The sequence below is a fragment of the Triticum aestivum genome, chromosome 7A (assembly GCF_018294505.1).
Source record: "Triticum aestivum cultivar Chinese Spring chromosome 7A, IWGSC CS RefSeq v2.1, whole genome shotgun sequence".
Classification (NCBI taxonomy): Eukaryota; Viridiplantae; Streptophyta; class Magnoliopsida; order Poales; family Poaceae; genus Triticum; species Triticum aestivum.
The window spans coordinates 67,026,140-67,051,568 of record NC_057812.1 but is presented as its reverse complement, the minus strand read 5'-3'; the positions used below and the strand labels follow the sequence as shown (position 1 = coordinate 67,051,568).

Genomic DNA, 25,429 nt, shown 5'->3' with positions numbered 1-25,429 from the left:
AATAGTGCTATGCAGACGTATACGTGCGATTCAAGGGTTCACGTGGAAGATATCCTAACTGACTGGAAAAATTATAATCACTTGCACTCAGTATACAATGCCATTTATATAACGCAAACAGGTTCGTATTGTTAACTGACTGAACTAATGACTGGAAACGAGCTGAAAAACTAATGTTTGTTTCGGCTGTGCTGCGTTGCATGGACCGAGCGTGTAAGTGGGAGGTGTTTTGTTTTGGATGGCTGCTGTCCGTTGGATGGTGTTTGAATGGCTGATGCATAGCCGCAAGTTGCAGCGTGACTTGCTATGGACAAGTCACCTGATCTCTGTCCCTCTGTCTATATATGCTAGTCTGGGCTAGTTTGGGCTATAGATGAATTAACTCAACATATGGTATCTTTCACATTGTCTCGAAGATGACTCGGTTAAGGAACTGGTCTCTGCGAGCAATGCCCCAGTCTAGATTGAACAAGGCTCCAATAAGGAGGTCACTGGTTTCCATCCGTTTTTTGTTTTGTTTCGGAGTAGTCTAGTACTCCCTCCGTCCGAAAATACTTGTCATAGAAATAGATACAAATGAATATATCCAGAACTAAAATACATCTAGATAAGATACACCCATTCCTCGGACAAGTATTTCCGGACAGAGGGAGTATATCGTAAGTTGGTGTTTTGGAATGAGTTACTTGATATGCCAAATGATGCACACCACTAGAAGGATTTAGGTGCAATCTCCATCGGGTTATAGGTACGAATGAGCACGCAAATCACATAGTTCTTCTGATCAAAACAGGATTTCTCACCAAGTCACCCTTGCTGTTAATTAGTCCTTGAATCCGAACAAGTTCTAATTCCTGACGGTGGCTTTTCATTTTCTTTTCTTTTTTTAGAAACAGAGCCTTGCTCCTAATTTCATTTGCTGAAATTGATAACACAAATGCAACCCAACCAGTTCACGACCCAGCAAAATTGTACACCAGGTTTTTTGCGGAAGCACAGAGGCTAACGAACACTGGAAGGATATCAAACTATGAAGAGCTATCAACTCAGCACCATAAAAAGGACCAACGCATCACAGCAGAGACATCCTCCCACACCCAGGGAACAAGAACAATTCTGAAGATTAACAACCAACAGCGCAAAACAGAACAGCAGAAGCTAGCCGGACCATCAAACCACGAGGCAACAAGTTGCTCAAGAATTTATCATGAGTCGTCGATGGAACACCTCAGTGGCCATCTCCACCGGCAACCTTGCTCCGCCGCACTGTCATTTTCAAAGTCTTGGTTTCTGAAAATTTGCCCAGAATGGTAAGTACAGAGCAATAACAGAAATCGCACTAGTGGGAACAGCAGGGAAAACTTTCCTAAAGCAGGCATCGTTACGAGTTTTGCATGAGTGAAACAACAACTGTTGTCCCATGCTATACTATATGTTGAGATTACAGAAGTTCGAGACCATGATCCGCAGGACAGCTATCATCGGTGTCGATCCATCAGAGACCATCCACGGTGTCAAGGCAAAGATCCAGGATCAACGATGGACGCGCTCTGGCAGATTACGACATCAAAAGGATGCATCGACTCTCCACCTCGTTCTGCACATCCAGAGAATGTTCATCAAGAAGTTGACTGGTGAGACCCTCGTTCTCAAGGATGAGAGCCCAGATACCATCAGGTCATGGCAAGGATGGTAGCCCTGGTGGACAAGCAGCGTCACATCTTTCAAGGAAACTAAACCTGGAATTTTGCTGCACTATATATATCCAGCAAAACTGTACATATGTTTGCCCAGATATACTGCAGTCAGCAGACATGTATACCTGTCTTCCCTGTTATCACTAAAGTCCAGCATCTTTATGTGATAAAACTGATCGTTCAGATTAATACTGTGAAAGTTTTGTGCGACAAGTGGAGGCAGCAACACAAGTTGCAATTTACCTAAGCGCCTACCAGGAAACAGTAGCAGCCTCACTATCAGCATTGGCACAACCGCGCAAGCAGTGGTGTCTCCTTGTGTTGAAGAGACTGCCAAGGGAGAAGGCGAAGGATCCTGTCCGCACTACCCCAACAGCCCAGCTGCCTCCATGCTGTATCGGAACAAGAGAACGGCTGGTCTCCCATAGGTGGGTCAAGACAAGAAGCAGCTTATTAGGGAGGTGATGAAATCAAAGTTCAAAAAAGCGCTAGGCGCTAATTATGCGTTTGGGCACCTACTTGCGCTTTTCTAGCTTAGGCGTGATTAGGCGAAATTAGGCGCAATTAGGCGTTAGTACTGTAACGTGAAGAAATAAGCTAGATGGGCTGGGCTAGCCCACTAAACCATAGGCCCATCTTCATATCCTCCTACTAAAAGCTCTCGTCTGCTGCAGTCGATAGGAAATTTAGGTTTCCTCCATACGCCGCCTCCCCCCCTCGTCCTTTCTGTCTCGTTGCACGAGGCTGCCTCCCTCCCTCTTCCTCTGTCCCTTGTCGGAGAAGCTCGATCCCTCGCCGGAGAAGCTCAATCCCTGGCCGGAGAAGCTCGATTTGTCGTCGGGGCAGTTGAATCCCTCGTCGGCGAGGATGAATCCTCGCAGGGGAGGTCGAATCCTCGCCGGGGAGACTGATTTCTCACCTCAGAAAGCTGATTCCTCGCCGGAGAGGCTGATTTCTCGCCGGAGGACCTCGCCGGCCGCTTTTTTGAGCGCCTAGGGCCAAAGCGAGGCGCTATGCCAACGCCCAGCGCTTAAGCGCGCCTAGGCGAGCGCCTAATAGCGCCTTCTTGAACAGTGGATGAAATTAAGGATGCACCATTTGCAATCCAGAGAGCAGAATGACGCACATCAGATGTGATGCGGTGTGGTGTGGTGAGAAAGCAACAACAGACTCATTGCCCATAACCATAAGAGAAGGAACTCTGTCTAAGGTGTGGCAGATATACGACATTCAGTTTGTTCCTAACCTAGATTGTTGTTCCTGTATATAAATGGACACAGAGATGAAATTCAGTCCTCCCCCCAACCAGCCATTACACCCCGCCTTCTACCCAGCGGTTGTCCGATCATGCTCAGGACAAGTTTTTTTACGAGGATTAAATGCAAACCCTTGTGTTGCTATGCTGCCACCGAAGATAGTATTCTTGGATACCAGAAACTCCAGAATGTAACAGACCTAAACATTACATTTGAGAGATTTGAAATCACTCGCCGCAGAACAAGCTTATTGTCGCAAGAAAGTGCTAATGAAACACAAGTTTTATAGCAGTCATGGTGTAATCATCATACGAGACATGCTAAAGACCAACCACAAACCTAGTCATGGAAGCAGCTTCCCGGCCATGAAGCACGCGAACTTATTGCTCCGGGAGTACTCATACGGCACCCCAGCGACCGTGAGCAGCCGCTCGAGGACCTCCTTGGCCTGGTCGGGCTCCGCGGTCTCGCACTCGAGCTCGTAGTTGGTGCCGAAATCAAAGTGCGTCTCGTCGAGCTCCAGCACGAGCCCCTGCCCCTCGCCCTCCCCGAGCTCGTACACGCCGCGGGTGTTCCGGAACCCGCCGAGGCAGACGAACGGCGCTCTGTCCCCGCCGACGCCGTACTCGTCGGAGACGAGCCGGACGATGGGGGAGTCGACGGCGCCGAGGCGGGCGGGGTCGTCGAGGCAGGCGAGGGCGAGGGCCGGGTCGAGGGGCTCCTCGACCTCCTCGACGCGGCTGACGCCGGCGTCGATGCGCGCGCGGCGCTTGAGCGCGAGCACGGCGCGGGACGGGGCGCGGTCGTCGGGGCCGTAGAGGCGGACGCGGAGGGCCGCGGTGGCGGCGGCGAGGGGCCGCGCGGGGGCGTCGAAGAAGACGTTGCGCTGGGCGTCGGTGCGGAGCAGGCGCGGCGCGAGGAAGGCGGAGAGGCGCCCGTGCGCGGCCGCGTCCGGGAGCCGGAGCTTGATCTCGACCTCCATGGGGGTGGGGGTGCGGCGGCTAGGGCTGCGGGGGCGGGGGGTGGAGGCCGATGCGCTGGGCCTTGGAGGGCGCGGCGTCGGGCGGCGGGTGGAGGAGGCGGAGGAGCGGGTTGGAGATGGGGTTGGAGGGGCGCGGGGTCGAGAGGGGCGTGGATTCGGCGGCGGACTTGGCGGCGGCCTTGGAGCGGAGGTGCTCCTCGAGCTCGTCGCGGTCGGAGCTGCGGAGGTCGATGCGGGTGGGCTGGCGGCGCAGCATGGACGGATGGATCTGGATGGGGATGGCCCTGTGGGTTTGGGGTGCGGCGAGCGGGCGAGGGTAGCGATCAGGGGAACGATGCGTGGACGCATTGGTGCGGTTGCATATCTATCCGGATCCTCTCCTTTGAGGCGAGCCGTGCGCCGCGCGCGTGACATTCTAGTTTTGCATCCTTATACGTGACAAACACCACACAAATTAGGGTGTGATCCTATACTTTTTTTTTTCTGACATGAGTGTGATCCCATAGTTATGATCGCAATAAATCCCCTCTATTGTTGGCCCTTCTGCGCCGAACTCGGTCATAGACAATTGCAACATGGGTCATGTTGCGCCCACCCATTGCAACATGGGTCATGTCGTGGACACCTTCAACTTGCCTGACACGAACTTTTGGTCAACTATTTCAGCACGGGCAGTGTTGCAGTCAACATAATCGCATCCAACTTAATCATGGACAGAACCAGGATGAAAAGTTGTAGTTTCAATAGCAAAAAGATCTACATAAAACCTCTGGCCACCCAACACAACACTCCTGATTTCACTTCTAGAGACACTATCTTCATAATATTCGTACAGTATGTCCATTCGAGGGATAAAATGATGCACAATACGCCTTGTTGAACTCCTTTTTGCACTCAAGTACTTGTTCACTTCAAGCATCCCCCTGGTAAAAAGAGGGAAATTGCAAGTAAAGATGAAAGATGTCTGCAAAAAGATAATAATTGATGGCGGCATACCTTCTTTGAGATGGCCTTTGAGAACAATCAAACTCGTCATCCATCCCTTGCTCTATGTATCTCTTAAACAGAGCCTCCGCAATGCCATGGACAGCGACCAACAAAATTCCTAGACACAGACTGGTTAGTTACAGTGCAAAATATAATAGGCACCATAGATGTCATGAAGAGGAAAATAGGTTCACCTCTTTCCCCAAAGATATCGCTCTTGTATTCCTTGTTCTAGAGTAGTAGCAAAGGTGAACGGGGATCCTAGTGCAACTCACCCTCCAAGAGCAACATTGGTTGTCCTTCTATCAACAGCCTAGTGCACCGACCATCCAAAAGCAAATGCACGCATGTGCTTAGTGCATAGCTGCATGCCTTCACACCAAATCGTTAGTTGAGAAGTGTTCAAAATACCATACCGGGTGAATAGTAAAGCTAGCGTACGTTGAACATACAACATCCGAACCCATGGGCCCATTCCCGTTGGGCATACAACAACCACACAGATGTTCTTTTGGAAATCATGGCCATGTGATTGCAAATGTCCAAGAAGAAATCCATGAGATAAACAAAGAATATTCTTTGGTTACATGTGAGAGAAGATTTTCTCATAGTTGTCTGCCTGCAACGCATAAACTGATGGCGGGACTCGACAATTATATCATGCAGTGAATAATAAATACTCCCTCCGTACGTACAGAGGTAGTAGTATGCTCCAGAGAGAGCATACAAGTTAAATTATTTAATTAAACCAACAGGATGCAAGGAAACATCATCCTGATCCTAAGCCTGATCCAAACAAACACTTGAAAAGGAAATCTTAAAATCACGGAGAGAGCTAGTGAGCATGATGCGCACCTGTGCAGAATCTAGGATCAACAGAAGCAGAAGATCACTGCCCGGAAATGTCTCCCGGTGTTCCGTTCTCCTCAGTGAATCTAGCTGCACGTGCTTCCTCAAGAGATTTAGATCCTTTCCTAAGACCAGTCTGGAAGCGAAAAGACAATTTATTGACCAACTGACATGATAGTCCAAAGTACTCCCTCTGTAAACTAATATAAGAGCGTTTAGATTACTAAAGTAATGATCTAAACGCTCTTATATTAGTTTACGGAGGGAGTACATACCAAATGGGACAGAATATCGGCTGTCACATGCTTTTCATATTCCAAGTTGTACAATATCAAATGCCACTTTAAGCAGGAACGAGTGATAAATAGTGCCCAGTGCAAGTTGTAAAACCAAAAAAACAATAAACAATAGTTGTGGGTTTTCACTCAGGGCTGCAAAGCGAAAGCTTCGGAGATTTTCACTCAACACACGGCAAAAACTCAATCCCATGTCTAAAACTGGACATGCATGATAATAACAAACCTTAACGATGCCGTCAGACTTGGCTTGAACCAAATAATCTTTCAGGTTCTGGACCTTGAAAAAGCACTCCGAAAACTGTGAGCCAACGCACAAACTTACGGACTTTGAACCCAAGTAGCAGAACATGACAAATATGTGTGAAATTTGTCACCCAATTCGATCACACCGACTGATGTTTACATTCAAGTGGTGTCTCGAGCAGATAGACATTTAAATCTCGAGAGTGAGGGAAGAAACTGTACTGCGAGGGGAACAAAGTGAAGCTGGGATGAACTTGGGAGCCCCATCTGATGACTCCGATCTTCTTGACGCCCTTGAACACCTCGGAAAACAGCGGGAAGAGGTTCCGCTTGCCCCTCACGATGTACTACAGGGTACAACACACACAGAACAAAACGTCAAAACCTAATCATGGGAGGGATAACGAGAGTGATGGTGTGGGAGCGGGGGTGCGTACCTCCTTGTGGCTGACAAGGGAGACCTTCTCCTTGTTGAACATGGCGGTGTCGATGTCGAGCGACGGCATGGGTGGCGCCAACCTTGGCCGAGGCTGCGACCATGGCGCCACACGCCCTAGACGGCGAGGGCGCACGTGGGGTGGGATACGGCCGGGGAGAAGGCGACGGAGGAGGATGAGCCTCCTAGGATTTTGGGTTGGTCAAGGGGGTGAGTGTGGGTGTCACTGAGGAGGTGGGCGACGACGGTTGGGAGACGGCCATGGTGTGTGGCTGTTTGAAGGGGTGGAAGAAGAGGTGGCGTGCGGTGTTTTTCTATGTGGTGGAATATGTTCAGTCAACTTAAATTACTAAGTGCACATCAGAGAATGGATTTTGTTAAAATTACTCCTTCCGTCCCATAATATAAGAGCGTTTTTCACATCAAAGTCAAAAACATGAATAATATCTGCTATTTGGGTTCCTTTTATGATTCGTCGTCTTATGCGTAGAGCGGAGATAGCTCGTAGTAGAGGCAAACACGCGCCGTTCCCGGAAAGCAACACGCGCGAGTCCAATTCGGATGCTCGTGGGCCCGTGACCCTACATAACATACCTACAAAATCTTCACCGCGCGGTCTCCTCCCTGTACGCAGCCAAAACTCAGACCTATCTCGACCCCGCTCTCCGACGACCGCCCAGCCGCCGCCCAGGAACCAATCGCCGGCGCGCCGCCCCCTCCATAAGAATCGCTCAAGGTACGCACGCGAGCTTCTAAGCATGTCCCGATCTAAACAGCAACCGATCGCTAGTTCGCTACCGTTCGAAGTACTTGGTTGCTGATTGAAGTGCTTGTTGTTGGACAGATCGATGAAGATCCACGTGAGGTTGCTAAACAACACGGCCCACGATCTCGAGGTCGAGGGCTCGGACACCGTCGGCAGCGTGAAGGCGAAGATCATGGAGAAGGAGGGGGTTCCCCCGCAGCAGCAGCTCCTCTTCTTCGCCGATCAGGGGCTGGAGGATGCCCGGACGCTCGCGGACCATGGCATCGAGGACGGGGCCTCGGTCTGCCTGATCGCCATCAACATGCAGGGTTAAATTTGTTTGATACTCTAGATTAAATTTGTTTGATACTCTAGATCGATGAGTGATTTTCAGTTTTTTTGTAGTTTGCTTAGCGTTTTCAGTTTGGTTGCATCGTTGTTGTCCAGCCCAGTATAGATAGTCTTCGTTTACATATGTGCAAATGGTGTATGGTTGGGTCAGAGATTCGGTACTACTATATATTATGATCTGAAACTAGCAGGTCACACGTTAATTAGGCAGCCGTGTATATATGCTTGAGGTCTACACTTCTCCTGCAGAGAAGTAATTTGCTCAATATACGCTTAAATTTGTACTGCTTTTTCGATCTGAGCTTAAATATAGTTAATGAATCCTGATCTTTTTACTCTGAGGAATCGGGTATAGCCTTTTTCTTCTGCTTCCTGGCATGTGGCATGTGTGTATTGTTGCCCCAGCAAATCTCTTATTTAGTTCAAGTTCGGAACTCATCCCAACTCTCCAAACTCCACGAATCCAGCTTCTTGCTCCACGTAGAGAAGTCATTCCGTTCGGCAGCATAGCTACGCTTCTCCTCCATCGCTAGCATGGGCTGGCAGCGTTGCTGGCCTGCCTAAGCGCCATAACGGGCCGTCTGGAGCCAGCCCAGTTCGGCCAGCTCTATTATGTACGAGAGAGAGGGGAGCAACTAGTTAACGAGCGCTCCTTTGGGAGCCTCGCAACGATCAGCGCCACGTGTCACGCTCTGGACGCTTCCTTCGGATTTAGTTTTTTTATTTTTCCGCACGCGTTTTCGGCTTTTTAAACGGGTTTTTTTCCGGGTTTTTCGATGTTTTAGTTTTCCCCCGGTCTTTCTTAGCTTTTCGATCAAAAAAAATTGAATTTTTTTGCATGAAAAAAAACATGTTTTCTTTTATTTTCCTTTCGCGAAAGTAACGGTTTTTCTTCCGCGAGAGGCACGGTTGTGCTTTAGCGAGAGTCACGACCGTGCCTTTCAAAAACGAAAAAAAAATACGTTTTCTATTATTTTTCTTTCGCGGGAGTCACGGTTTTGCTTCCGCGAGAGGCACGGTTGTGCTTTTGCGAGAGTCATGGCCGTGCCTCTCGGAAAAGGGAAAAACAAAACACGTTTTTTGTTTTTTTTTCTTTTGTGAGAGTCACGTTTTGCTTCCGCGAGAGGCACGGTTGTGCTTTCGTGAAAGTCACGACCGTGCCTCTAGGAAAGGGAAAAACACACATTTTCTGTTTTTTTTTTTTGCGAGAGTCACGGTTTTGCTTCGCAGGCACGGTTGTATGCCTTCGTGAGAGTCACGGCCGTGCCTCTCAGAAACGAAAAAACGTGTTTTCTGTTTTTTTTCCTTTCACGAGAGTCATGGTTTTGCTTTCATGAGAGACACGGTTGTGATTTCGCGAGAGGCACGGACGTGCCTCTTTTGGAAAGGGAAAAAAACCATGCTCCCCGTTCGTTTTTTTCGCCCGGTTTTTTTCGTCCGGTTTTTTCGTGAAAAAAAAGTTCGTCAAAACCTATCAACGTGGGATCTAGTTTTGAAGATCTCGACGCGAGGAATCCAATGGTGAAAACGGTTCGAGATTTGGACGCACGGTTTAAGAGATAATTTTTTTTGAATAAACGGATCTACGAAAAAAGGGAAAACTCTCAGGTTGCGACAAGTGGCGGCATGTGCGCCACTTGTCGCGACCTGAGAAAGTGGAGTGTTCTTTGCAACGAGTACTCCTTAATTAGTGATTTCGGAGAGAGGGAGCCGCTCCTCTAGCAAATCATTTTCTGTTTCGAGGGAGAGAATAACAAATCGTTTTCTTCGACGGTGGCAACACCGCTGTAAATACTCTCAACTCTCACTTTTTGCTTTCGTGGAGCTGGGTTTCCCTGGCTTCTACCGTTCGAGACAGATTCACTCCAGGAATTTGAGAAGATGGAAGCTGGAGGAGATCAGAACAGGTCCTAAACTTTCTCGCACTTGAACTACTTCTATGGACATGATTGCCTTATTTATGAAGCGAGACAAAAGCCTATTTCGAGTTAATGAAGCTTGATCTTCCTCTTTTTTTATTTGTGCTTAAAAGGAATCAACACAGTGAAATAGCACTGTATACTCTACTTTTGGACGCAACAAGTTGAAAATTTACAATACTATGCAGTATTTTTCCTGAAAATATCTATCAATTTTTTAGTTACTATATATATTTCAGAAAGTAGCCTAGATCAACAACCGCCAGTGGGCCTCTGACTATATTTTTTTCACTCTTTCAGTCTCGCTCTAACCTTGTCAGATTTTACTAAGACTAAGAACAACTAAAGCAATTATTTGGTGAATTAAACAAAAGCCATTAAAGAGGGTTCATATCAGAGACTTCCTAGGTACACACGATTAAGTAGCATAAATTTTAGTGGTGAATCCGGACTCCCTAAGAACGCCTTTAGCCTTACTCTCTTGTTCTTCAGTGATATTCTAGCGCACTTTAATTCTTGTCAGCATGCTATTGCAATAATTTCACTTACACACTGCTTTAGATTGGGATCTAAAATAATTCATAGGCACATTTAGATAAACCTTTATACCATTTCCTAAGCTCTGTGGGGGGGGATTGATACTCTTATTTTGAAAAGGCTATAACTAAGCATTTTGCACTTACAAGACATCGGGATGTGAGATATATGAATTGATAATATACGCTTGAAAGCAGGGATAATTATGAAACATTTTTTTACCCCTCAAAAAAACCCTGGGAATCTTTTTGAAAAACCGCTCACCGTAGCTTTATCGAGTGTTACACACGCCAAATGCATGTATGCTAAGTGTAACACTCGACAAGTCTGCCATGTGGCGCACTATGGTAGCCAGGTAGTATTTGTCGAGCACCTGCCTGCGACACTCGACAAAGGCTACCACATGGAAGGCTTTGGGAGTGTGCCAGCTGGCAAGGAAACCAAGTGTCGGGAACGGTACTAGGCAAACAAAAGGACACACGTCGCTCTCAGGTGAATCAACCTTCGCCGAGTGTCGGGCACTCGACAACTAAGCTCGGCTCTTTTTTGAGTGTCCTGCCGTCGGTACTTTACAAACTTGAATGTCATGTGGAGCTCTCCAATGGATCGGTCTTCACCGAGTATTGTCGGGCCTTAGGTAGTCGACACATGTTGGTGCCATGTGGCAAATGTCGTTCTGTTTGCTGTTCATCAAGCCACTTTAGTTTACCGAGTCCGCATGTCTAACACTTGACAAAGGCTTTGCCAAGTTCCCCATGATAGGAACCTGACAAAGCCCGCTTCGCCTGAAGGGTGCATGCCAAGCACCTTTTGCCGACTGCAATACTCGGCCCTTCGCCAAGTACACTGGATAGCCGACAAAGAAACAGATTCCAATAGTGCACATGATATGCAGACCGGACAAATTTGCTAGCTAGTTGGGGTTAAGGAGCAACACCGCTTATTTTTATTTACACTTTTTTCACATTCGTGTAGTGTAAAAAACGTCATAAACATTATGGGACGGAGGGAGTAAATCCAGGGGCGGAATTGGGCCAGGGGCAGCTGGGGGGCTATAGTCCCCAGCTGTGGCCCAACTAGTGTTGTACATCTAGTAGGAATTTTGGTCAGATTTGTAGCCCTATAGAGGCCCAGCCATAGGCGTGCTAACACAGCCCCATGCCTCAGCCCACACAGCTTCTCAACCCAACCGAGCCCCCATCACGCAAGAATCGCCGAAGGGAATCGATCGCTAGTGTTTCCATTTTCTAGGGCAAAAAATCGATCGCTAGCGTTTTCATCTCTCGCCTGATGCCGTTCGTGCGCCGCCCCACGCGTTTCCCTGCTCGACAGACCGGACGCCCGGAGCTCGGACTTTCCAGATCATCTCGCTTTGTATCTTGGTACATCTCGCATCATCGGAGCAGCCCTCCTATTTTGTCATCCTGTTCTGCTCCATCTCCGTGACTGGTTGATGGGTGATTTAGGTAACCTCTCTTGTTTCTCGTATCAACTAATCGCCCATAGTTCCTTTGTATGAGCCGAATCAATGGGGTGGTGGTGTTAAATTGAAGTCAATTTCTCTTTCTCTCTTTCGCCTTCTTTGTAAATACTCTGTTAAACAAAAATCAATAAAATGAGTTCAACCCGCCGTAGTTCCCTCAAAAAAAAAATTGAAGTCAATTTTTATTTGTTAATAAGAAAAAAAAAATAGAAACTCAAGATGTGTGGTATTTGGCCTTTTTTTGAGGTATTTTTTTCAAGGTAGTGTTCATTAGCGTTATTTATAACCGTTTAGTTTTAGCCCTAGGCTTCGTGGTGGTGGTGTCGGGGAAATGATTTGATAGGATGATGATATGGACTGTTTCATCCAGTGTATTGACTGACTTGCACTTGGATTGCATGAATTAATTTTGGAATGAACGCTGCACCATTCTTGTTGATTTGGATTCTTTACGACGCGTTATGCTGTCGAAATTTCTAGCCCCGACTTGTCCAAATTTTGGCCTTGTTTGTAATAAAGCCAAAACTTTTGGGTCTTGATTCACATATCGGAGGAGGTTGATAATAGTTTTTAGAATTAATATTTTGATCCATTCGCACATATCTGAGGAGGTTGATAATAGTTTTTAGAATTAATATTTTGATCCATTCGCACTATATTTCTACGAAAGCTTATAACAAACACAATTATGGTTTTGATTGACTACTTCCACACTGCAAATGCACTTCAATCCTATATGATTTAGAGAAGCAATTGTGCTTACATAACCCTCAAAATTATGTGGTGTACAACGTGTACTATACCACTGATTCTGCATTGGCTCAGTGAAAAAACACATGACACAGAAAAACTATCTAGGAGTTGCTACAGATATGGTTATATCATTAACACTGTAGGAGTGGGTAGCAAAGGAATCCTCTTCATCGCCTACCCTTAGGTTGAAATATGCCGGGTGCTTTGGCCCCCGCAGGAGCATTGTCTTGCTGCTTAGCATTGCAGTAACATCCAACATGTTCGGTCGATCAGCCGCATTCTCTTGCACACATAGTAGTCCGACGTTGATGCACCTCATCATTTCTGCTGGGGAGACTTGGGAGTCAATGACGCATCAACAATATCAATCCAGTTTCCCTCATCCCATAACTGCCAAGACTATATGCAATTTCACCATATAGTTAGGTACAATACTATAGGTTAATAAAGCATTTAACTTCATGTTATATGGGTGTTTATGAACTCACATATCCGAGGAGGTTGATGAAACCTCCACATTGATGGCTACCAGAATTCCTTTTCCCACTAAGGATCTCAAGAATTAAGACACCAAAGCTGAATACATCGGATTTGATGGAGAATAGGCCCTCGGAGGCATACTCCGGAGCCATGTAACCACTAAAATGATGCAATATATACGTCAAGTTACTATATGGCTGACTAGTATATGTAAATATTTGTACGCGATCTAATTGATATAGAACTTACTAAGTACCAACCACTCTTCTTGTGGTGTCTTCTTCCGTGTTATTTGAGCTAAATATTTTTGCTAGGCCAAAATCTGAAATTTTAGGATTCATTTCATCGTCCAAGAGAATGTTGCTTGGTTTAAGATCTCGATGTATCACACGCAAACGAGAGTGCTTATGTAGGTAAAGAAGTCCTTCTGCTATTCCTTCAATTATTGCAAGACGTTTGTTCCAATCCAATAAAGCTTTTCTACATTCATCTGCACATGATCTAAATGTTAATACATGGAGAGAAAAACATGTAAATGATAAAATTTGCACACTCAAATTTCAAGAGAGTGCAATTACGCACATAGGATTTCTAAAGAATATATAGTAACATATTTTCTATCATGTTTCAAGCATCATTGTTAAACAATATATATAAATATGGGAATGCAAATATGTACCAAATATGTAGAAGTCCAAACTTTTGTTTGGCAAGTATTCATAGACCAATATTTTTTCCTCTCCTTGGGAGCAACATCCCAAGAGTCTAACCAAATTTCTATGTTGAAGTTTGGCTATGAGCTGAACTTCATTTTTGAACTCTAAGACACCTTGTCCTGAATGTGAAGCAAGTCTCTTGACTGCTATCTCCAATCCTTGAAGAAAATGACCCTAGGGAAACAAAGATGATATTATGCCTCAATCGTGTTACATTATGGTGCACAATTTAATTCAAAACTACCAAGTAATGAGTACAAGGAAATTAATCACAATTTCAATTAATATTCCTCCACAGTTTCAAATAATTGTATGAAAAAATCAAATACATACAGCATATTCTTGTTTCTCTTGATTAGAGAATGCGTGAGGATTATATAAAGTATGATATATCATGTATGTACCTTATATACAGGGCCAAATCCTCCTTCTCCAAGTTTATTTTCTTCGGAAAAGTTACTTGTAGCTTCCAATATCTCGTGAAAATCATAAACTGTGAAGCCGGATAATCCTGCTTCCATATCCCATACTAGTTCTTGATCTCCTTCTTGCAACTTGTAACTACGTTTTTCTCGTAGTATCTTTGCACCTGAAAAATTGGGAATTGACCCAATATGCGCCCCCCTTAATCAAATCTCTTTATATTTACCACATGCATGGAGTATGTGGTGAGCAACCTCCAAGCAATCAAAAATCTCTTTATATTTAGCGGAGTACTACTACATAGTACGTAGTAGCATTTCAGAAACTAATTTACCCACCATTTTTGTTCTTTCTTCCTCTGAGGCGACGACAGTAGACAGTGACGCAGAAAGCAACCAGTGCTAGTGGAGCAGCTACAGATATAGCAATTACCCAAGGCTGCGTTCCATGACCTTTAAAATTCGACATCCACAAATTATCGTACGGAGCAAAATAAATGAATGAATCTATTGTCAAAGCAAAATAAATGAATCTACACTCTAAAATACGTCTACATCCATCCATCCATATGTAGTCTTTAGTAAAATTTCTTAAAAGACTTATACTTAGAAAATGGAGGGAGTAGCTAATTACTGATAGCATGCCAACTAAATCAAGATTGGAACCACCACCAGCAAATGAATTTGTAACCTTTCAATTGTGTTTGTGCAACGACGTATGGATGGAGACAGAAACCAAAGTGTACTCTTGCCTGTGGGAGGAGCCGGAGCGTTGGACGATGGACTGATCCGCCGCATGGGATGATCGAAGAACATGAAAGTCTCGAACCTGACGTTGCAACGCAGCACGAAGATCCGTCCTCCCAGGCGCACAGACGTGGTGGCGTTGACCATGCCGATGAGCCGCTGGAGGCACGCCTGGCAGTCGCCGGCGGACAGGTCCGGCGTGCACTGCGCTAGAGAGTAGAGCGTCGGGGCAGAATCCATGACCACGGTGGCGTACCGCCTCGTCACGTTGGCGGCTGCGTCCTCGGACGTGGCGGTCAGCAGCTCGTGGACGCCGGCGGCGATGACACTGGCGACGCCGGAGATGTTCCCCGTGTTCCACGCCTGGAAGAGAGTGCCGTTCCCGGTGAGATTGGCCGCTGGGTTGAGGAAGCCATCGTCGCCGGAGAAGCCGAGCACGCAGCCTGGTCTCTGGTCGTTGTCGTACTCGTAGTAGACGGTGGCGGCCTTGTCGCTGGGGCATGTCCACTGCGCGTGCTGGAAGGAGGCGGCGACGCAGTCCCTGCATGCGGTGTCGTTGGCGAAGTCGCCCCGGCAGAGCGCGAGCGCGTGCACTGCGTCTGGGGATTGGCCGGCAGTGGCGGCAGCGAAGAGCTGCGGGGAGGATGAGGCGTTGGCGGGGAGGGTGGAGGCGAGGGCGGCGAGGTTGGACTCGTAGGTGCCGTTGGCTACGTAGCTGCCGCCGCTGCCACAGAGCTGTGCCGTTGCAGTCGCCGGCAGCGGCATGAGCAGGAGGAGGAGCAGCAGGACGCCCAGCATGCTAGCTACCTAACCGCGGCACGGCCGGCCGCTCGATTTCTCCTTGTCCTAACTGCCTTGCTTGCTTGTTGCTTTCAGCGATCAGACCAACAGTCCATAGATTTGAAGCCGTAAATCATCGGTGCCACCTGTTTACTTCATTAATATTGTTTATTTATTTAGCAACTAAACTTCTTTTCCTCAAAAAAAATCAGCGACTAAACTTTTCCGGTGTTTTGTAAATATCCACATGCTTATCATTGTTTCTTTCTGGTGTCATCAAAATGATATATTTTTAATTACATTGGCAATGTCGGTTTTTCATTTATGTGCCATGTTTAGATATGTACATTATGACCACGTGCCATATGTGGTAAGCAATTTAAATTAATTTTTAAAAAATATGTACATTGTGAAACAGTGGGAAGGACGTGAACATCAAAGGGAGATTAATGGGAAAAGGACACCTAGCACGTGATCATGGAGCTCGTCCTACATTTCGCATTTTTGCATAAGAAAACCGTTTACGAAATTAAACTCAATTAGCCTTTCCCCCAAAGCTTATTATTTCAGGAATTATAGCTTTCCCCCCTCAAACCGACCCATACTAACCCAAATTTTCTTTAAATAACATTGCGTTGCTTTCAGTATCAGTCCGACAACCCGTAGATTAGAAACGTTCAATCATCCGCGTCACATGTTTCTTGGACTTCCCTAAAAAACCTGTTTCTTGGATGAAATAATTCTTCACGGTGTAATGCTTCATCGTACAAATTCTTTTTACGGACTGGGTTTACAAGATTAGGTGGAATTCAGGGGTGTCCACACGAAAAATCAGGACCGAATAGAACAATGAATTAGTCCAAATGTCAATTCTCGATGTCACCTTCTTTAGTACTCTCAAGAATGAAAATTTCCATGGAAATTAATCCAACAGAACTTTCAAAAGTCAAGTCGTGGCTGCCGTGGAAGAATCGTTTTTTTCTTCTCTTAAATCTCTAACTAAAGAAAAGAAGAAAAAAAACAGAATATCTACCAGATCAGCCAAAGTTTCTATCAATTGGTCACCATCTTCTGGAAAAGAAGATACAAGTGTTCGTTATCTGCATACTCTTCCTATATGGTCCAAATCATGTCTACATCAGCTAAAGAGAAACAAAACCATGCCTTTGGGACACCATGCATAACTATGCGTCTGCCGGCTGATCTTTTTAAAAAATCGGCCGGGTTGCGAGCCACTAGATCTAGTGTTATCAAGCGGCTGAACAACGTCGATCACCATTGCAATAGAGCTAATGCTACAGAAACATTTGTGGCATAGGTAGTGTTGCAGAAACATTTGCAACGGAGATTATGTTAAAAAAATTGAAATAGAGACCGTGCAGAAACGTCTGCAGTTTTTTTTGCAACATGGTCATAGTGCATAATTATTTTGCAATAGAGATCATGTTGCAAAAAATCATATTGTGTTGCAACAAAGGTCATGTTGCTTCTGCAATAGAAATCATGTTGCATGAACTATTGCTGCGGCAACACCGACGGTTGTGGTTGAGCTCGATGGGGCGGCAGCCATGGACGCCGTTGCTCCTACAGGACGGTGTCGGTGTTGAACGGCGGGCGACCCTATGTCAGCGGATTGCTTCGTTTGGTGGTGTAGTAGTGGTGTGTCAGCGCCGCTGCGCCGAGCGCGGTAGCGATCATGAACCCCGTCGCCCTTTGCACCGCCTGCCGTCGAGGCGCCAAACCACCGTCGTCCACATCGCTCCAGGCAACCAAAATTAGTGCTTGGTCTCACAACTACGTACAAGAACACCGATCAGTGATCACGGGAGTAAGGGGAGATCGAGAGGCTCAGACTGACAAACAAATCCACCCGTCATGTTAGAGGTTTGCTTCATTGTGAAAGAACTTAAGGAGATTCACAAGGAAGAAGATGGTTCAGTGGTGGAGAAACGCGTGGATGCTATTTTGCTGGGAATAAGGATGGATGAGCCACACATGGGACACACGTCACGTGCTAGAGGCGGCGGACACCCGCACCTAGATCGGCGGAGTGGTCAGAATCATTTCCCATATCATAAACAAACAATTAATCTAGGTAAAAGTATGCAAAAATATAATGAAGGACTATACACCAATTAGGAAGGGCGGCTTAAACTTATAAATTGTACAAGAGTTGTAGTATCATCAATATAGACTGCGACATATAAACCATGTAACACGAACAAAATATTATCTAGGAAGTGTGGCTGATATAGTCATATCATTAATACTACATGACTCTGTAGCAGTCGATGTCTCTTCATTTCCTACCCTCACATTGAAATATGCCGGCTGCTTAGGCTCATCGATGATCATAGCCTCATTGCTTAGCATAGCTATAACATCAGCCATAGTTGGTCGATCGGCTGCATTCTCTTGTACGCACAATAGTGCTATGTTAATGCACCTCATCATCTTTGTCGAGTGACTTTTGGAAAACGATGATGAACTAACGAGATCAATCCACCTTCCCTCATCCCATAATTGCCATGCCTGTTTGCAAATTGGAGGTTGTGTTATAACTTCTAATTCCTAAGTAATTGAAAATTGTACAACAAATTAAAAAAATGCATGCTTAAGTTTCTGTATAGAATCTCACATATCCAAGAAGATTGATGAAATCTCCATATTGTTGGTTTCCAGAATTCCGTTTTCCACTAAGGATCTCAAAGATAATAACACCAAAGCTGAAGACGTCGGATTTGATAGAGAAGACACCCTGTGAAGCATACTCAGGGGCCATGTAGCCACTAAAATTGTATATGACACATGTAAAAGTTAGTGCGTATTGTTCAAATGTAAGATAAATACTTATGAGATGATTTTATTTATATGAAACTTACTATGTACCAACCACTCTTGTTGTTGTGTTTCCTTCAGTGTTTGAGCTAAATATTTTTGCTAGCCCAAAATCTGAAATTTTTGGATTCATTTCACTGTCCAACAGAATGTTGCTAGGTTTCAGATCTCGATGTATGACACGCAACCGGGAGTGCTTATGTAGGTAAAGCAGTCCATGTGCTATTCCTTCGATTATCGCTACAAGTTTCGACCATTCCAGTAATTCTCTTCTTTTTTCATCTGCACGTCAATTAGATATCAGTATAACAGGGGGAATAGACAAGGTAAATGATCATATTCTTTACAGGCCAGTTACCTAGGGAATACAAACTATATATACTCATGGGGCTAGCAGTAACAAAATGTCGAGTCAATTTCTAGTCACTCTAATCCGTGAGAAAAAAAAGCATGTAAACTCAATTAAGAAATGCAAATGCATACCAAAGATGAAGAAATCCAAGCTTTTGTTTGGCAAGTATTCATACACCAATATTTTCTCCTCGTCTTGATAGCAACATCCCAAAAGCCTAACCAAATTGCTGTGCTGGAGTTTGGCTATGAGCTGGACTCCATTTTTGAACTCTGTGAAACCTTGACCAGAATGTGAAGCAAGTCGCTTAACTGCTATCTCTAGTCCATCAGTAAGCTTGCCCTGGGAAAAATATGTATTCAAAAGTTAGGCTCTACCCTCCTCATGTAAATTATGCTTCCATCCTGGTCATGTTGAGCTGTTAGTTTCCCCCCCTTCTGTTAGCATTTGCTGGCTTTGTTCGCCTGTAGTATTGTAATTTGGTTGTCTTTTCAATGTGAATGAAACAGGCGTTTTGCCCTGTGGGTTAAAAAGCTTCTAATCTATTCTCAAAACAAAAGAGCCTCTAATCTGCTTCTCAATTCCAAATTGCCAGCTGGAGGTTGGTCACAAAATGTGGGCTTATAAATTATTTCGTTCCCACAATAATTATAATTCATATAGACTAACTAAATACTCCCTCCCTTCACAAATATAAGATGTTTTGGATATTTCAGTATGAAGTTATATATGAACTACATACGGACTGAAAGGAGTAAACAAACACACTAAAACATGGGTATAACTAGTTTTCTACAAGTTCTTAATTAATTCTTGGCATAACTAGAAGAATCAACAAGGGTATAGGCTTACTCTTGTGTTCGGTTGGAGTCGGAGCCGGCGGCCCGAGGCTTATCATAGGCTGGCCTTGGTAGAACGGAGACGCCTCATACCTGAAGTAGCACCGTATGACGCCCATCTGTCCTCCCATGCGCAGGGACATGGTGGAGTTGATCAAGCCGAGGAGATGATTCAGGCATGCCAGGCAGTCCCCGGTGGACAGGTCCGGCGTGCACTGCGCCAACGAGTACACCATTGGGAAGGTCGTGCCGCTGTCCATGACGCCCGTGGCGAACCGCCTCGGCGTCGCGCTGGCCGCCTTCTCCACGGTCTCCACCAGCAGCTCGCGGATGAGGCCGGCGACGAGGGGCACGTCGCCGGTGACGTTCTTGACGTTCCACCTCTCAAAGGGAGGGTTGCCACCGTTTTCATCTCCCGTACTATTGGTGTATATCGAGGGAGCAAGGATGTCGTTGAAGCTGTAGAGGAGGATAGAATCGGTATAGTAGGAGACCGCCGGGTAGCACCCCAGGTCCGGTGGCGTGGCGTTCCGCACCAAGTCGAACGTCTTGGCGACGCTCTGGGCGCATGCGGTGTCGTTGAGAATGTCACCACGGCAGAGCGCGAGCGCGTAGACGATGTCAGGGGCTTGGCCGACGGTGGCGGTGGCGAAGTGTACCGGGGAGGAGGAGGTTTTGTTGGGGAGGGTGGCGGCGAGGACCTTAACGTTGTCGCAGAACGCATCGGCGGCCGCCTCCTGGAACGGCGTGAGGCAGCTGAGCAAGAGCAGCAGGATGATCGCCATGCCTAGCTAGAACTGCCTGCTGTTGTTCTTCTCTCGGTCCAGATGATCAACTCAGGCCGTGGCACGTACTTATCAGCAAGTCACCCGGAAAGTCCCCCGGAAAAAGGAATAGTAGACCATTTCTTTTTCTGCTTATTTCTGGCCAGCCCCTTAACGCAACTCAGTTGATCAGTATTAGTATGACTAGTCAATAACTAACTTTGGAATGATAATTGCGAATCAACCTGTGGTTGAGTTGATTAGGTGGACAGTGGTATCCCCAACCCATCAGGGTTCAAATCCTGGTGCTCGCATTATTCCTGGATTTATTTCAGGATTTCCGGCAATGCGCTTTCAGTGGGAGGGGATGTTCCCGTCGACGACGAGGCGCCTACGGTGACTTTGTAAATCTCAAGATGATATGCCGGCTCAGTCTCTCGGAGGTGCTCATAGGGGTAGGGTGTGCGTGTGTGCATTCATAGGGATGGGTGTATTCGCGTGTATATGAGCGCTTGTGTTTGTACTGATGCTCAAAAAAAAACTTTGGAACCATAATTTTTCTTCTTATTCCTTGGAGAGTTCTTTTGTTGTTGTTGCGGAGTTTGTAGAGAGTTTAGTTAGCCTGTGTTTGGCGCTACTTGTGCGTTGTGTCTATACGCTATACAGAATCGAGCTTCTTTGAAGTGATTCAGCTTAAATATTTCTATCAAGAAGCTAAGGCAAAATTGCTGGCAGTGCTAGGCAGTTTTTTTTTCATATATGGGTTTTCAGTTTTTGAAGCAATGTATATATAATCAAAGGCTACCAAAGAATTCTTATGCATTTCTCACAAAAAAAGAGATTCTTATTGCAAACAATACGTGCAGATTTTTTGTGAAGTCTCCATTTTCTTCCGTTTTTATTTTTGGAAATCCATACATGTCATCATCTGTTTTCATTTTTGGAAATCGATACATGTCCTCATCTGTTTTCATTTTTGGATATCGATACATGTCATCATCCTATGTCATTATCAGTATCTAGTGCTCCCTCCGTCCGAAATTATTTGTCGGAGAAATGAATTTATCTGAACATATTTTTAGTTTAAAATACATCCATTTCTGCGACAAGTAATTCGGGGCGGGGGGAGTACTCACTTAAATGTAGGAGCAAGTATTGATGTTGAATTTTAAGTTTTCCACATGACGTCTTGACTCAGGCACTTAACTGTCTGACGTATTACGAGTCAAGTCTTTGTCTCTATTTGTGACTTGTCTCCAGCACCACTGCGTGTCCGCCAGGTCAAGTAATTATCGGGTCACCATCAGCGATGACTGACTTCCAATAGACTAAGACTGATGCCACCTAGCTCGTGTTCTTCAAAATTAAGGTGTATTTGCAACTACTGGCTGGGAGAAGGATTCAAATTGGTCACCATCAGTATCGTGTCCTCTGGTGGGGTTTGTTCAACTTAATGTTAATGCTTTTTTGACCATGATTTACTCAAGGGTACGATTAGGGCTGTCTTAAGATATGGCAAAGGTAGATTTATTGCTGGGAAAATTGTAAGATTGACTGGTGCGCGGATATACTGATGGCTGAAGCTCTGGCCCTAAAATTCGGTCTATCGCTGGCGCAAAGGACGAGATGCAACCGCATTATAACAAACTTGGATAGCATGGAGGTGATTGATACCATAAAGGAAGGAGGACGATTGTCGAGGGCTGCGGCGGCAGTTTTTGATGATTGTTTTCATTTTGCTTGTGATTTTCCTATTTGTAGATTCGAGCACTGAAATGAAGAAGCAAATAAAGTTGCTCACAAACTTGCAATTGGCTAGATTTCCTTTCATTTTTGATTGGTTCGAGGAGACAAAAAGTGAAATTGTACCAATCCTCATAAACGATGTGATGGATATTTCTAATGAATACAACTATTTTTTTTAAAATGTCCTTCATGCTACTAGCAGTGTACACCTCACAGCTGTTACAACGTACTCTATCACCTAGATAATGTTTGTTTCTAGCTAATGGAAAATGAGCTCCCAGTGTGTTTATTTTAGAGTGAATTTCATTTTTTGCCCCTAGATTTCACATTTGTGACAATATTTACTCTATTTAGCAGAAAGAAACACATTTTAAATCAATTTAGCCAAGCTGGTGCCACAAATTACCTCGTTTTTTCCGTCTCAGTGCTAACTAAGCATGCCCATGTTGTCGGTTTACTTCGACTTCTCGTTTTCTCTTGGTCCAGGGCGGTAGCGGATATTTAACAGGCCAGATAGGACGGCTGTTGGTGCTCTGGTTCGTGCCATTGCCGTATCCGAGAAAATGGAGGCCCGGTGTGAAATAAAAATTGAGGCCCTCGACATAACAAATAGCAATTAGAAAACAAAATTTTCTACACTAAAAATAGACTTTGTTATATATATCATCCTTCTGACATGTTTTAGTACTCATCCTATGATCGCCAGGAACCTGTTGAGCACTACTAGTATGTAAACCTTGATTTTTCTGAAGAAACATTCGACTCTATTACTAAACACTTATCATGAACGTCTTTTTGATGTTGAGTGAGTTTTTCAATATTTTTCCTTTTCTTGTGTTTTCATGTCGCAACTCAAATTTTCTAATTCTAGAACGGGAGGAAATCAGAAAAAAAAAACTAAGAAGCAAATATCATGCACTAAAAACTAAACATAGAAACAAAGAGGGATGAATTAGCCTTTCGTTAACTTGGGAAGAGAACCATGTGGCGGCACCATGTGTGGCTTTGATAGTCCGCTTGATCTTCTTGATGAATTGGTGATCTAGCACTCTCGCCCTCACAGGTCCAGCGACAAGCAACAAGAGGATTGAAAGTAGTAGATGAGAGATTTGAGAAATTGAGTTAGGAAAAGAAGACACCGGAATAAATAGATGGACGATGATGGAGCTGCCATACTACTAAAACTACAGATTGAAGAAGACACCGAATAAATTGCATCAGAAGACTGTTTTGGGGAGAATGCGAATGAATTAATCTACAGGAGTAGAATCGGGAGCTGCTATAGGACCATGGGAAGACGCACTAAGAGAAAGAGATCAGAGAGAGAAGAGGAGGAGCCGTGCGTGAGATACGGTCTTGAGAGTAATTTGTTGTGGATTCCTACGTACTTAGTGTTTACTCGATTAATTGACTAATCATGGCTTTTTTATGGGAGAATTAGCCACGGCTAAACTGGTCATTAGTTAGAAAATTGGGGCCCTGCTAAATTGGGGGCCCTGTTCGGTCGAACACCCTGCACATGGGTGCAGTACGGGCCTGGTTCGTGCAGAACGTGCATGTGGCCATGAGGGCGTGCATGGGATCATGCCCCGTGAAATCTCGGGTGGGAGGTTGACGACAATGACGACGGGGTCCATCGGACCATACCTGGCCAAACGGGCCGGGCCGGCACGGCACGGCACGGCCCATCGTAATCGTGCCTGGCCCGGCACGGCCCGCCAGGGCACGATTACTATACGGGCCGGGCCGTGCCGGCCCGCGTGCTGCGCCCCAGGCCCAGGCACGGCCCAGTTAGTAAACGGGCCAGCACGTTGGCCTGTTTAGCACGGTGGGCCGCATATTTTCAGCCTATTATTTGACGCACTGAGCGTTTTTTAGTCTATTTTTATATGTTGGATCATATATAGATGTATAAAAAAATATAAAAACTTAATCGGGCCGTGCCGTGCCGGCCCGCATGCCCAGCCACCAGGCCCAGGCACAGCCCAGGGCGTGCTGCGTGTCGGGCCCGACCCGTTTAGCCCGTGCCGTGCCTGGCCCAAGGTGGGCCGTGCCGGCGTGCTCACGGGCCGGCCCGAAAAAACCGGCCCATTTGACCAGCTATACATCGGACACCCACACACAAAAGGGAGAGGGGGGGGGGGGCTAAAGTGGTTGGGCGGTTGGCTAGGCTGCGCTATTGTGGCTACTGTTTCGGCCCAGTGAATAGTGCCCTTTTTAATTCCATTTAATTAGAACTAGAGAGTTTAATGTGGCTCAAAAATTGCCATTTCAAATCCAAATATCACATATACTTCCACAAAAATATTTGGGTATCCTAAATTATAGGAAACATATTTGCAGCACCAATGCAATTTTTAAAATCCATTTTCGATAGGCCTTAATATGGACAATTAAATAAATCCCTAAATAAATTGGGGTTTATTAAATAGCCAAATTAATCCCTGGAAACTTCCAAAATTCATGTAAACCATGAAATGCATATGCATGGTTTGTGAGCATCTATATTTAAAAAGAATTTGTGATGTGACACCATGATGAATCTATGATTGTTTATTCAGCCTTGGTTACTACTATAGTAACTTTTATCGTTACCCGCAAAAAAACTTTAATCGTTACTACGACTAGACTACGCCTATTGGTCTTGCCCCCTCTTCTCCATTGTTTGCAACATAAGCTATGATATAGTCGACAACTTTGACTCCGCCTGACATGTCTAGCTCCTCCTAGTAGTACCCCCCTCCTGCTGTGGAGTATTTCTGCATTTTCTCCAAATATTCGGAGTCTAAATTTATAGTAGATGAGTAATGTAATTCTCAAAAAAAAAAAAACAGATGAGTAATGTATGCTCTAACACTACTACTGGGGCCAAAGGGCCACGACAATGCACTTTGCAAATATCTTGTAGGAGTCAAGTCTTGGTTAATTTCATGTGATCATCAGACTTCACGAGCTGTTAGAACCTCTCATGGTTCCTATTCTGCCATGATCGTCGATCTTTCCCAGATCGGGAAGTAACAAGTCACAATTCAATACACTCTATAGAGGTGCGCTACTTTACCCATGATTGTTAACTTAGCCTTTATGTCAGGAAATTAAATAATTAAGGAAATTTGCACTCGGCCTCTGCTACAACCTCACTGCTGAGTTCCTCCTCCTCCTGTGTCATACCATGGATTGCTCTAAGGTCATGGCTTTGTGCCATGGT

The 25,429-nt window shown here is 45.4% G+C and overlaps 2 protein-coding genes, 2 long non-coding RNA genes and 2 pseudogenes across 5 annotated transcripts; 2 read left to right on the top strand and 4 right to left on the bottom strand.

Annotated features, from left to right (window-relative positions):
• Positions 1-1,055: 1,055 nt before the first annotated feature.
• Positions 1,056-4,326, bottom strand: LOC123150425 (triphosphate tunnel metalloenzyme 3). Of its 2 annotated transcripts, none has more exons than XM_044570278.1 (2): positions 3,293-4,320; positions 1,056-1,290 (listed from the first exon to the last, which is right to left on the bottom strand). In XM_044570278.1, exon 1 carries the CDS (start codon positions 4,281-4,283, stop codon positions 3,297-3,299), a length of 987 nt encoding a protein of 328 aa, XP_044426213.1. In that variant the 5' UTR covers positions 4,284-4,320; the 3' UTR covers positions 1,056-1,290; positions 3,293-3,296. The 2 variants fall into 2 exon arrangements, with proteins under 2 accessions (XP_044426213.1, XP_044426214.1); XM_044570279.1 differs by lacking the exon at positions 1,056-1,290 and adding an exon at positions 1,298-1,597 and having other exon boundaries at positions 3,293-4,326.
• Positions 4,327-4,638: 312 nt separating this feature from the next.
• LOC123153029 (ketol-acid reductoisomerase, chloroplastic-like) lies at positions 4,639-7,110 on the bottom strand (annotated as a pseudogene).
• Positions 7,111-7,286: 176 nt separating this feature from the next.
• LOC123154207 (uncharacterized) lies at positions 7,287-7,969 on the top strand. The gene is made up of 2 exons (XR_006476724.1): positions 7,287-7,485; positions 7,594-7,969. It is a non-coding gene; the product is annotated as an uncharacterized lncRNA (long non-coding RNA).
• Positions 7,970-11,529: 3,560 nt separating this feature from the next.
• Positions 11,530-18,577, top strand: LOC123152409 (uncharacterized). Its single transcript, XR_006476182.1, has 2 exons — positions 11,530-11,767; positions 18,365-18,577. It is a non-coding gene; the product is annotated as an uncharacterized lncRNA (long non-coding RNA).
• On the bottom strand, positions 12,505-16,137 carry LOC123152407 (cysteine-rich receptor-like protein kinase 10; annotated as a pseudogene).
• Positions 18,578-18,583: 6 nt separating the features above from the next.
• LOC123152408 (cysteine-rich receptor-like protein kinase 10) lies at positions 18,584-20,748 on the bottom strand. The gene is made up of 3 exons (XM_044571966.1): positions 19,725-20,748; positions 19,004-19,214; positions 18,584-18,802 (listed from the first exon to the last, which is right to left on the bottom strand). The coding sequence occupies exons 1-2, from the start codon at positions 20,494-20,496 to the stop codon at positions 19,201-19,203; spliced, it is 786 nt and encodes a 261-aa protein (XP_044427901.1). The 5' UTR covers positions 20,497-20,748; the 3' UTR covers positions 18,584-18,802; positions 19,004-19,200.
• Positions 20,749-25,429: the final 4,681 nt, after the last annotated feature.

Coding starts and splice junctions, on each gene's coding strand:
- LOC123150425 (XM_044570279.1), bottom strand. CDS start 4,283: ATGCGTCCACGCATCGTTCCCCTGATCGCTACCCTCGCCCGCTCGCCG.
- LOC123152408 (XM_044571966.1), bottom strand. CDS start 20,496: ATGGCGATCATCCTGCTGCTCTTGCTCAGCTGCCTCACGCCGTTCCAG.